This window comes from Pleurodeles waltl, chromosome 7 (genome assembly GCF_031143425.1).
Source record: "Pleurodeles waltl isolate 20211129_DDA chromosome 7, aPleWal1.hap1.20221129, whole genome shotgun sequence".
Classification (NCBI taxonomy): domain Eukaryota; kingdom Metazoa; phylum Chordata; class Amphibia; order Caudata; family Salamandridae; genus Pleurodeles; species Pleurodeles waltl.
Window position 1 is genome coordinate 308,238,660 of NC_090446.1, and position 13,032 is coordinate 308,251,691.

The following is a 13,032-nucleotide window of genomic DNA, read 5'->3' on the forward strand; positions in this document are numbered from 1 at the left end:
TTTGCCATTGCTGGAAACATTGTGCTGACCACCATGCATGGACTAACTCTTTAAGGTCACAAGCTAGCTAACAAGTTACAGGCAACAGAATAAAACATGAAGGCATCAGGGTATTCATAAATCCCCTACTTTAGCATCTTGAGAGGTGATGGGTGCCACTTGTAAGCTCTGTTTAGTGTGAAATATTTAAAGTGATGTTTATTGTACTTTAATCGAGACTCTAGTTCCCAAATAGAAGCTCGTAAATCACACTGCAAAAGAATAGTATGGTGGGTCTGTGAGGTCTGATGGGGGAACAGCTGAAACAAGACTAAGAGAATATCCAATAAAAAGGTAGCATGTTAGGGCGAATGGAGGAATGCAGGACTGAGAGAAGGATGGATAGATGGGTGGAATGATGCATGGACCAATGGTGAGTTAGTTGGAATGATGAAAGGAGCAAAGAATGGATGTATGAAGAGGTGGGTGGGTGAAGAAAAGTATGGATAGATGGGCAGAAGGAGAGAAAGCGATTGATAAATGGGGTAAATAATGCAGATAAATCATGTATGAAGGGAAGGATAGAGATACTATGTGTAGATCAGAGGAGAAAATGAAGCAATTATGAATGATGTTTGAATGGGTGGAAGGATGGGTGAAAAGAAGTAAAACATAAACAGAGATGGCTTGAGAGATGGAATGGAAACAATCGAAAGAAGGATGGAGGTAATGATCAATGGATTGAAAGAAGGATGGCTGGATAGATGGATGAAAAATACAGAACAAGTGAATTGAGAATAGCAAGGAAGGAAGAAAGAAAAGAAAGATGGCAACTCCATTCCAAATGAGGGCTGGACTCTCGCCTCACTTGCTTGCTCAGTACTAATGTAGATATGGTTCAAGGATGATGTTTGAATGGGTGGAAGGATGGGTGAAAAGAAGTAAAACATAAACAGAGATGGCTTGAGAGATGGAATGGAAACAATCGAAAGAAGGATGGAGGTAATGATCAATGGATTGAAAGAAGGATGGCTGGATAGATGGATGAAAAATACAGAACAAGTGAATTGAGAATAGCAAGGAAGGAAGAAAGAAAAGAAAGATGGCAACTCCATTCCAAATGAGGGCTGGACTCTCGCCTCACTTGCTTGCTCAGTACTAATGTAGATATAGTTCAAGGTTGCGCTATTTTATGTTTTTATGCTTATGTGTACTCACTTGCATGGGGATGTGGTTGCCATTCTGTGCTTCAGAGCTGAGGTGTCCGGAGCACAGTAACTCACGGAGTTATCAAATTAGTGCAGACACTAGTGACAAAACAATCTCTCCAAAAATTGGTGTATTGACTATTACCTCCTCATCTGTCTTCCTCGTCTCAGTCTTCACTAATGAAGTTACTTCCTCCAATGTAGACCATCCAAGTAAAACAAAAGAAACATATTAATCCCCCATAGGGATAGACCTTCCGTTTTAAAGGAGTTATAATAACAAAATAGCCCTTCCCCACATCTTGTTTTCTTTTGTCTTTTTCAGACAGCGCATAAGGTCTGTATTTTTTGTGATTTTATATAGTTAATGGCGCTTTTTTTCTTAATTGTTTATTTTAGACACTTTTTTTGGAAACTGTTCCTGTACTGGGTGGGGATGATGTGGCTCAGCGCGTCTCTTCCCAGGTGCAGGCAAACCTCTCGGAACTGCAAAAGGAGGTGGCACATCGCGCTCAGTTGCGCACGGGAAGTAGGTGGGAGAAGCAGGTTAGCGCGTACTTCGATTGGGTTAGTGCAGCCTTCCAGGTCTCTAAAGGGGTTTCCTGTTGATTTTGGGGGGATACAGCTATAAAATAGCCACCCTGTGCTATAGCCGGCGTAGTTCTCAGTAGTTGTTTATTTATTGGTGAGTAATAACAAATGTGCAGTTGCAAGTCCATGTTCTTTTTTGAACAAAAAGGGGGCAATCCAGGAGGACAGACATTTCTATTTCCGTGGGGATCTGCAGGACATGATTAATAAAGCAGTGGCAGCAGCCCTGAGGGCGCAAGAGCCAAAAGCCAGGCAGGCTAAATTGCCTGATCTAGTGAAAGACGCTTCTGAGCTAAGTGGCTGCAACATTCAGGGTCCAGAATTTTTTTAACTTCTTCCTTATTTGAGGCAAAATTTGGGATGTCCTGAGTCAACCTTTGTGGATGAGGAGGACCTTTTTTGCATAGTATCAGAGTAAAGAGCTTGGGGAATTACCATTCCATCCTGCAGAAAAGAAGGTACTGACAAAAGAATGGAAAGACATTGAGAATCCTCTGTTTCCCAGCGATCTAGCTAAAAGGTAACCAGTGTAAGGTTTTCAGGAAGAATTCTGCTCTTCTGTAAAGGTGGCGTGTATTATGGTTGGATTTTCTTCCCATGCTTCAATTACTTCAGAGGTTGCATCCTTTTGAGATATTGCCGGTACGAAAGTGGATTCAGCAGATAAAAGGGTATATTCTGCCTCTAACGTTGCCATTCTTCTGCATATGTTTCATACACAGTTTAGTCTCTGTTCAAAGTTTTTTTCTCTGGCAGATGAGATCCACAAAGGTTCTGACTGGGTGAGAAGACTGTCTAAGATCGAACAAAAGATCAGATTCCTGGCGGATGTTTCTTCTGATTTTCTTTCTGCTTCTGCTTCAACTTCTGCAGCTCGAAGACACATATGGATATGGTCATGGAGGATGGATAGATCCCAAAAGACTATGCTAAACAATTTTCCTTTTCAAGGACCCCAACTGCTTGGGACACAGTTGGATTACTTAATAAAAAAGTCAGTTGAGAATAGGAAGCTGATGGCTTCTCCCCGTTTTTGTTTGTCCAGAAGACGTGAGTTTTGTGTAAGAAGGGATTTTTCTTTCCAGAAAGGTGTGAGGGTTGCTTTCCATCCCTTTCAAGCAAGAAGACGTGATTAAGGTGTCCCTCCCTCCAAAAAATCTTGGTCTCAATCAGTAAGCTCATCCCTGCCAACAACCCAGAAATCGGGACTACATCAGACCAGTAGGAGGACAGCTTCTTCAATTTTTCACCATTTATGAATAGTCGATATCAGACGCCTGGGTTGGACTTTGTTCAATATGGTGTAAAAAAAAGAGTTTCAAGAAACCCCAGGAGATTTTTTTTAAAGCACTCCTGTTCCACTAAATCCTGATAAGAAGAAGGATATTATTCAGGGTGTTTGGGATTTACTAGTAAAGAGTGCAATAATCCCTGTTCCCCAAGAAGAGTCGGGGAAGAATTGACATTCAATCATTTTTGTTGTTAAGAAGCCTTCAGGAAAATTCAGACCTATTCTGGATCTCAAAAGGCTGAATGGATATCTGTAGGCCCTTCAAGATGGGTAATTTTTCCTTTTTTTCCCAGGAAGATTTTTGGCAGTTCTGGATTTGTTGGATGCTTAGTTACATGTCCCTATTCATGAGCATTCTCAGAGGATTCTTCGTATTTGTGTGGATGGAAAGCAATACCCAGTTTAATGTGTTGTATTTTGGGTTGTCCCTACCTCCTTGAGTAGTTACTAAAGTACTGGCTCTTTTAGTAGGATTGTTTCATGAACGTGGCATTAGTCTTTTTCCCCATCTTGACAATCTACTAATCTCTACATCTTCTTTCTTCAAGGCTCTCCTTCATGTTTAGACGGTTTGCAGAGTTCTCCAAGAGAATTTGCTTTCTGTTAACCTTGAACACATCCCAGCGGACTCCATCTCATGAACGTCAGTATATAGGGGATGTTTTTTGAGGCACAAGAAGCAAAGTTGTTTCTCCCAGATCACACAAAGCTGAAATTGACTCAGAGACTGACCTATCTTTTGATGAAGAACTCAGAATAGTAAGGGAATGGTTGGGAGTAGAGGGTTAGATGTCATCCTGTCTGACTATTTACTCTTGGTCCAGGCTTCATTTGTTTCCCCTGGTTAAGCACCTCTTGAGACATTGGAGTCCTTGGTCCCAGGATTGCAAAAGACACATTGCTGTATCGGAGCAGTTGAGACAGGAATTGAACTGGTGGCTGATTCCAGAAACCCTGAACAGAACAGAGGTTTTCTCTGGTGGTTCTGGATCCAATATTTATCACTACAGATGCCAGCCTGATGGGTTGGGGGCTGTGCTAGAGACCCGCTCAGTTCAGGGACTTTGAACTTTGGAGGAGAGGAAGAACCATTCAAATTGGAGGGAGCTGTCAACTATATTCAGGGCTCTTGAAACCTTTCTTCCTCTGATTCAGAATCATGCAATAAGGATAAGGACAGACAATCAGGTGGACACAGCTTACATAAATCACCATAGGGGAACTTGAGTTCAGGTCCTAGCAGTATTGTCCCAGAAATGCAGTGGTTTAGCAGAGTCTAATCTCCTTTCTCTGGAGGCAGTTAATCTTCCGGGGAAGGAGAATGGGCTTGTGGATCAATTGAGCGGGTTGTTTCCATCCTTACTTGCAAAGAGTCTTTCTTCAGTGATTTTACAACAGATCTGCCATCTATTTGGTGTTCATTGTGTAGACATATTTACCACAGAACAGAATTCTTAGCTTCTCAGATCCTGCACCTTGAGCCATCCACAGAAAGTGTGGGGTCAAGATGCCCACTCAGTCCAGTGGCCGAAGGCCCTGATTTATGCCTTATCTCCTGTCCCCTTAATTCCCAGGGTCCTCAGGAAGATCATCAAGGAGAAATGTCATGTTCCATTTGTGGCCCCTCGTTGGCCTCGAAAGCTGTGGTTTCCCATTTTTCCAACCCTCCTTCTCCTTTACAAGTTCTCCTTCCAGAAGCCTAACTGATAAAGCTCAGACTAGCAGTCTGGAACTTGAGAGGTCGCAACTAACTAGTATGGTAGTTCTGTAGAAGAAACTGCTACAGTTTAGCAGTCCAGGAGGCCCTCTTCACTCAAGTTATTCCACGAGTAGGAAAACCTTTGAGGGATGGTGTGGTTCAAGGGGATTGTCTTCTGTTTCCACCTCATTTTAGAATTCCGAAGGGGTGTAATTGTTTTACTGGGACTTACTGTTTGCTTATTGCATAGCCAGGTGGCTGCTTTTAGAGTTTTCAGGGGCTTGGAGGTTCTGGAGATTGAAAACCTGATTGTTAGATTGCTAAAGAGTTTTGCAATCAAAGGCCAGCAATTCACTCCCTCATTCCAAACTGGGATATCCCTTTAGTCTGTAGGGCTCTTCAGGGTTCTCCTTCTGAGCATTAAGTCTATGTTCCCTTACAATCTCTGACTCTTAAAGAACGTTTTCTTGTGGCCATCACGTCTGGCAGACTATTAGGGGAATTTGAGGCTTTTTTGATAGAAGAGCCATACTTGAAGTTTTTTTTCCTGAAAAAGCGGTGTTCATAACTTGTGCAGCTTTTCTCCCAAAAGTGGCATCATCTTTTCATTTAAATGGAGATATTATTTTGCCTGTTTTATCCTGAACCTTCTTCACATGAGGAAATTTGTTTACAGATTTAGATGTCCATAGAGCGTTGTCCCCTTTAAAAGGTTCGTTCAGCTGAATATAGAAAGGTTCAATTTCTTTTTGTGACTTTTGGAACAGGTAATAGGCAGCTTTGCCTCACTTTTTCCACTTTGAGCAGATGGGTCAAGCAAATCTTGTTAGCCTATAAGCCATGTGATACCCCCCTTCAGGTCCCATTAATGGGAATTCTACAAGAGCCATGTCAACTTCGTGGGCAGTATACAAGGGTGTCTCACTCAAGGACATTTGTAATGCAGCTACTTGGGCCTCTATAAATAAATTTGTTTCACCCTATAGACTGCAATTGGGGGTCTAGTTACACTGTTTTTGGTCAGGGATGATTACAGCAGTATTGGGTTGAATTACGGCATGAATAAATTCACTTTTGTGGCATATGTTTTTTTCTCCATTGTTTCATTTTTATACAGATGACCATATGAAAGAGGATGGCTTGGGTATATCCTCATTAGTAACGACTAGGATGAAGGAGGCAGATGAGGATATAATGCATGGATTACTTACTGGTAATCATCATTACTCAAAGTCGTAGTCTTCCTCGTCCAAGTCCTACAGTCCCTCCCTTTTACTTACAGTCATTTTTATAAATTTGGCTTTGGATTACAGGGAGTGGGGAAGGATTATTAATTTTTTATTACATCTCCATTAAAGGGAAAGATCTATTCTCCTAGAGGGTTAATAGGTTTCTTTTGTTTTACTTTGGATGGTCTAGTTGGAGCAGAAGCCTCATTAGTGAGGACTGTGACGGGGAGACTACTCCTTGGAGTAATGAAGATTACCGGTAAGTAATCCAGGCATTCTGCAACTATGTAAAACAAGCTAAAGGGGTTGAAAGTCCTGGTAATGTCCATCCTAATCCAATGGGATATTCTACTGGAACCAAATGTCCTAAATGGGAAACCCCTAACCTATTAGTAGAGAAGTGTTAAGATTCTGCAATGGTTCTCATGGTTTTTTCCCTTTATTATCCGTTTGCTAAATTACAGGAGCAGAATATTGTGTTTTCTCCATGTTGTAACATGCAAGATGTTCACAGTAGGTGACCTTGCATTAGTAAATCCTTATACTGGCGAGCAATATTACCTCATGATGACTTCTGTAGCATGGATACCACAGTTCCCAGTGCAAGAAATGAAAAAAGGCCTCCTGGCTGCTATTTGAGTCGTAACTACAGCTATATTCATGTCATTAGACTCCTCGATCGTGTGAGCTTCGGTGCCACTGCACCTTCTGCACCATTGATACTACTTCCCTGCTCATGATGGTTTGATATTATGTACAGTTCAATCCCACTCGGAGTGTGGGGCTGGGTTCCAATTTTGTGGTGGTGTAATACCTGAGCTGAGCAGCCCACATACATTGCCCCGCACTTGAACTTCCAGGAGTCGCTCTGTCTCGAGCTACAGTCACCCAGCCTGGCATTCGCCTGAGGTCCGATGCGAACCTCTCACATGTTTGCGTACTAAGCAACAACTACAGAAAATGTTGCAACACGGGGCAACCCCTAAAGAGAATTTTATCTGCAACTTCCGGATTCCGCTTCAATCGCAGTTTCAGTTCCATCCTTCAGCCAATAACACTACGAGCCGACCTCGGTGCCAGCACAGGGTGCCCAGATCTGCCAGAGTGAGCGAGGTGGAAGATGGTACGTGCTGCGATGCAGGGGTTTCTTTTGGTGACGTTGTCTGCTTCGCTATCTTGGGCTGCTAATCCTGGATTTGTGGCCAGAATCACGGAGAAGGGTCTGGACTACGGTATGTGTGTGGGTTATTCCCCATCTTCGAAAACAAACCGCACAGCTTTAAGCAATGTTTGCAATGGAAATCTAGAAGTTCTGTTACTACCTATTCCAGGTTACCTGTTCGTTACTGAGAAGTGCCGGTATCTCCCAACATAAGTATTGTATCTATGTTGAAGATGCAGGTAATCTCCCTCTTAAATTAAAGAAGTGAAGGGACTGAGTACCTGATAGTACCTTCCCATATAAATCACTGGGTTTAAGTGAAACGGTTCAGACTTGCGATTCTTTTACCATTTCCATATTTCACAGCAGACATATTTTGAAAAGAGTGCTACTGCATTTTTTTAGATTGATAATTTTCAGATTGCTTCTCTTCTAATTATTGAAATCAAAAGAAGAGACGATATTCCACCTTTGTGGGTTCGGAGTCAAAGTAAAGTTTTTATTACAGTAAAATTTGAAAATGTTGCCCATCCTGGTGCAAATTGCAGCTCACCGTTTACAGGTTGGTTTCTGCTGGATCTCGTAGCTGGCATTTATGCCCCTCGATATGTGCTAGACAAGCCACGGTGGAAACAGCAGTTCGTTTCCGCTCCATGGACCTAACCAATTCATCACAAGATTAGTCTATGTAAGTAGAAGTGGAGGAAAGGGTAGTCATTCTGTACTTATCATGCTGATGCGCTATTAGTTCTTTGTAGTGAATGCTATATTGCTGTAGATTGATATTCTCCACCTTAATGTAGTATAAGACAACTAACACCCAGGGTAATGAGACATTTCTGTCACTACTGGTCGTTGCCTTAATCGCAAATGCCCCTGTCAATATCCATCAGGAACATCTTCTTCTATTTTTTCTGCCAATATCCATTGCCTGCAGCATACATCAGTATCCAGTTCCAGTGATGGTAGAGACATCACTATTCAGTGAAATCTCTTCTAATCATATCTCTTTCTAAGTTCGATACACATTCATGGTGTATAAATGTCAACCACATCAATCAATTACCCAGGTGTTAATTGTACGGCGTGGCTTGTCACCTGAGTAGGTATCCAGGCGCTTGCTGCAAGTGTTTGTTCTAAAAAACACGTTTTCAGTCCCCTTTTGAAGTGGGTCAGCGGGGGTGCAGTGCAGAGGTGGAGGGTGTTCCAGGCTTTGGCAGCGAGGTGGGAGAAGGTGCATCCTCCGATGCGGCAGCGGCATATGTGTGGAATCTTTGTGAGGGCAATGTGTGCCGAGCGGAGGTTCCTACTTGGTTGGTGGAGGTGAAGGCAGTAGTTCAGGTAGGCGGGTCCTTGGTTATGGAAGGGCTTTGTACACATGGGTCAGGAGCTTGAAGTGTCATCTTTTCTGGATCAGGAACCAATGGAGGTCCTTCAGGTCCTGGGTGATGTGGATTCTCTGGGGCAGGTTGAGGATCAGTCTGGCAGCTGAGTACTGGATCATCTAAAGTCTTTGCATGACTTCAGTGGTGGTGCCTGCGTAGAGTGCGTTGCCATAGTCCAGTCGCCTGGTGATGAGGACCCACGTCACTGTCTTCCTCATGCCGATGAGGAACCACTTAAAGATTTTGTGGCATGCAGAGTGTGTGGAAGCGGGCTGAGGAAATAGCATTGACCTGGCACCCAGTTGCTACTTCACCACAGTCAGGTGCCTCTTCATCGCCAACATGTTTTATTCATAACCATTATCTTGTAAAGTGCTAATATATAGAATCTGCAAGGATATAACATATAACATATCAAAATCTAATCTAGGGTCATTATTCCGTGACTTTGCCTCACTATGCATACTATGATCACCCACTGGTCACACCCATGATCAGGATCCACCTGCAACATCTATCAACATCTGCATGCCAAAATGTCTCCTCCCTTTACCAGTAGCCATTAAAACCCACTGACAGTGCTCTATAAGATTTCCCATCAGCATGCATTCAACTCATTGCCTATCATTCAATAATAAACTACGGCCAACATAGGCTATCAATGTCAGTCTCCCTGCTGTTATCTCTCATTTGAATTATAATATTTTTTTCTAACTCTCACTATCCATTGGTATCCACAGCCAATGGAAACTATATAAAGAATCACACAGAGAACATGCATACCAAATGTCTTAAATGTTTGCATATAGAGCATTCTTTTTCATTTCTCACAGCGACCTTCATCAGTGTTTGGAGAAAACATTAAGGTAATATGTGCCTGCATATACTATGAATGGCTATTTATTTATTAAACACTGCATACTCATCCGTCTTTACTAACTCAGAAAATATGTGTCCTTATCACTGAAATTTGCACTACTCAAAATAATGACCTCTGGAAGGTAAGGACTTAAGTTCCATACACACACTGAGAGGTGTGAGAAGTGATATAAAAAGACAAGAAAAGTTCTCACCCCTATATATTTTCCACACAAAACGATTGGCTGATCACTGTTTTGGGATTTGGCAGAAGGGGCACATAATCCCAACATCTGAGAGGTGCCAAAGAGAATATCCACTCTTGACGGTTCTTCTAATGATTGTGTAAGTGAGCTAGAGGTTGCTATTAAAATGATGATGTTGCAAACTGGCAAGCCAAAACAGACATATATCACAAATAAAATACTGGCATTCCAGTTCGCACACTAGAAGAGAACCTGGTGCGACAATCATGTGATTAGGAGAAGTTCCGGAGAAGTCTCTGCAGAGCATTTTTTACAGGTAGTTATTGAAGGATAGAGATAATGAGTGTGTGCCCTCATCAGAACAAATTGTTTTTTTGTGCATGGTGAGGTATTATAAACAATCCGCCACTTTTCCAGAACCGTTCTGGTTTCATATGATTTTCTTGTGTCACTTTAGCTCGGCAGGAAGGATTATGCGTGCTGCAGAAAGAGCTCTCTAAGATCCAGTTGCCAGACTTCTCTGGGACCTTCCATGTGAAACATTTGGGACATGTGCACTACAGCTTCAATAGGTGAGTGGGTATGTGTAACCTCTATGAGCCTCCCGGGTGTGTAAAGGACTATGGCATGCACACTAAAGAAAGCAAGGCTAGTGAGTGGAGTGAAAAATCACAAAAAAATGTACTCGTTCAGGATGAAAGGGGTCTAGAAGAAAATATTGTCTGTGTATAGATCTCATGCACACTAGCAGAAAGTATTGCCCCTGGTTTTCAAACGTACCATAATATGTAGTCAGACGTTCAGGTCACGGTCTTGGAGCCCATGTAGCGACACAAGTGAGAATAAGCAGACATTATATCCATTTATCACCTACTAAATTCACGGTCTAGGAGGGAACACACAATCCTACAGAGCAAAATTGAACAAATTTGTGGTGGCAAAGAAGACAGGAAACCAATAGCGCAGGAAAGCGCGGGCAAACCTATGGATCAAAAGGAACCTGTGGGTGTTAAGCAGGGCATGCATATTCATTGTGAACATCCCGAAAACCTGACAGGATTATATTGATGAGTTGCCTGAGAAACCCAGGCTTTGCAGCAAGAGGAAGAGAAGTGACCGCTCCTTCCCCACCACTTCGCACATATGGTTATTATGTACCCTTGTATGACCTTCCTGCGTCCAATTGTAAATAGAGTGCGCAGGGTTAAAGAATAGCAGTGCCTGGGAAAAGGGAAGTGGCCTGATAGCTCATTAACCAGGTACCACGGAAATGTGTGCATAATACATTGCATAGAGTTGCCAACGTGAGTTACTGCCACTGGTTGTGATAGAGCAAAGGTGTTAAGAGCAATGTTCCCTCTAATTATTTTCACCTGTGCGCGGTAATAGGCTGTTTATGTGCACAATTGTTTTGCTCTGTGCGCCACACAACTTTCTGGTAAGACATGGCCCTCATTAAGACATTGGCGGTAAGTACCGCCAGCCTGTTGGCAGCACTTTCCGCCATATTATCGCCGACCGCCGGGGTCGTAAGACCACCTACGCGAGCATGCCATATACTACACTATGTGATGATTGCGAGGGGCAGGCCCATACAATAGGTCATCATTATACACCTTAAAGCAAATTTTCTAACTATTGCAGCTAAAAAGCAAATTACATTCAAGACTATTATCAATGGGAGCTCATAAGATCATTCAAACTTCAATATTCCCAGAAGCACATTGCTCTGCAGCAGAAAAATATTTACTTGTAACGAGTCACATATTTATCAGAAGCTCTGTAGAACATGTGGATGGTAAAATACAAATTATGGCTATCTGAAAAAAACAAGATTGCAGCATCAACATGCAGAAGAAATATTACCCATTATACCTTTTCCGAAAGGGGATAAAACAGTCATGAGAATAACAATAGAGAAACAATAGAGAAATGTCCATCAGAATACATGCAGCAGGAAAATATGGCAAGCTTTAATACAGTGTGAATTTCTGTGTGTCCACTATGCTTACCAGTTAATGTTTCGATGGAGACGCACATAGTTATTTTGCTTGCCCTTCCTTTGATGTGCCACAGATGGCCTATCAAACAGTATATGTCCCACAAAATGCATGGCCGTAATTTACTTCAGCTACAGACTGAAAAGCTGTAAAATTTGTTATAATTTGTAGGTGTCGCTTGTATATGTTTGACTCATTGGTTACTAGACAACACAATGCCTATTACGACCTGTGTCTTACAATTCTTGTCCTCTTTCTCATTCTCTCTTTCCATTCCACCATGGTCCAATAATATATGTCCCTCCTCAAACTTGCTCTCATTCAGACTTCTCCAATCTTACTCTAAATTTTTCATGCTTAGTCACTACTTGCTCACATTCTGTTGCACACTCGCTCTGTCCCACTCATTCATTTGTTGGAAGATAACACGGTCTCTCTAACACCCACTTTCTCACTCACCGTGACACACATGCTCAGGCATTCTCTTAATTTGCTCCGTATTTATTTGTTGCTCACTAACTTTTCATGTGCCCACTATCTCGCTTAATCACTTTCGCTTCCTTTTTCTCTGTCTCGTGCACTTATTCATACTCACATTCACCAGGTCACTTAATCACTCTCATACTTGTCACTCGCTGTATCTAACTGTCACCATGCAGCAGTGCTTAATTTGTGCTTGTTGTTTCCAGTGCAGAGCACCGGCACTTACTTTTGAGGGCTGGCGTTTAATTTTCTGCCTCAAGCATTTATTGCGAGCAAAAGACACATTTGGGAAAGACGGAGGAAGAGAGAAATGAAAAAGCATCACAAAGGGAGAGAGCAGAAAGCTGCAGAAGTGAGCTGAAGGGGCAGGGAGAGGCTGTAAATGGATTGAAGAGGCTCGAGATTGAACCAGGATTACGATGCCTCAGTATTCCGTGTTCGCACATTTAATTGCAGCAGCCGCATATTTAAGAGGAGGGCTTTGGGCACCTGCACGTTTTTATTTACAAATTAAGCACTGCCATGCAGATATCAGAAAAGTTCTTACACACGAAGAAGGAACTGACACTGTCAAAACACGTTAATGTGATATTACACTAATTATAACTTTACATGATACAAGGAGTGTATTCTACTGTTTTCACTGCTTGAATGCCACCTTTCAGAACCTGTTTCCCAAACACACTATACTCACAAAATTTGCAGTAGTGTGTTTATATAGCAGTTTAAACTGGTACCATAAAAAAGGCAGTTACGACATGTTTGCACGTCCAACTGAATCTCCAATGCACATAGGAAAGTGCTAAAAACCTCTGGCAGAACTGCATGATTCTCATACATACTGAAAGCGAAACAACGCTGGTGTCATTTTCCCTGAGAGTAATCACATTTATATCCACCTTGGAGTGTCCTATGGTGTTCCATGCTGTGAAGGAAACACA

The 13,032-nt window shown here is 42.2% G+C and overlaps 1 protein-coding gene across 1 annotated transcript in view; it reads left to right on the plus strand.

Moving 5' to 3' along the window:
• Positions 1 to 7,041: 7,041 nt before the first annotated feature.
• The window catches only part of LOC138304050 (bactericidal permeability-increasing protein-like), a 324,414-nt gene continuing 318,423 nt past the window's right edge, over positions 7,042 to 13,032 (plus strand). The window contains exons 1-2 of the mRNA XM_069243745.1: positions 7,042 to 7,229; positions 10,066 to 10,180. Of these exons, the coding sequence (XP_069099846.1) occupies positions 7,118 to 7,229; positions 10,066 to 10,180 (227 nt within the window). The 5' untranslated portion in view covers positions 7,042 to 7,117. The remainder of the gene's footprint in view (positions 7,230 to 10,065; positions 10,181 to 13,032) is intronic.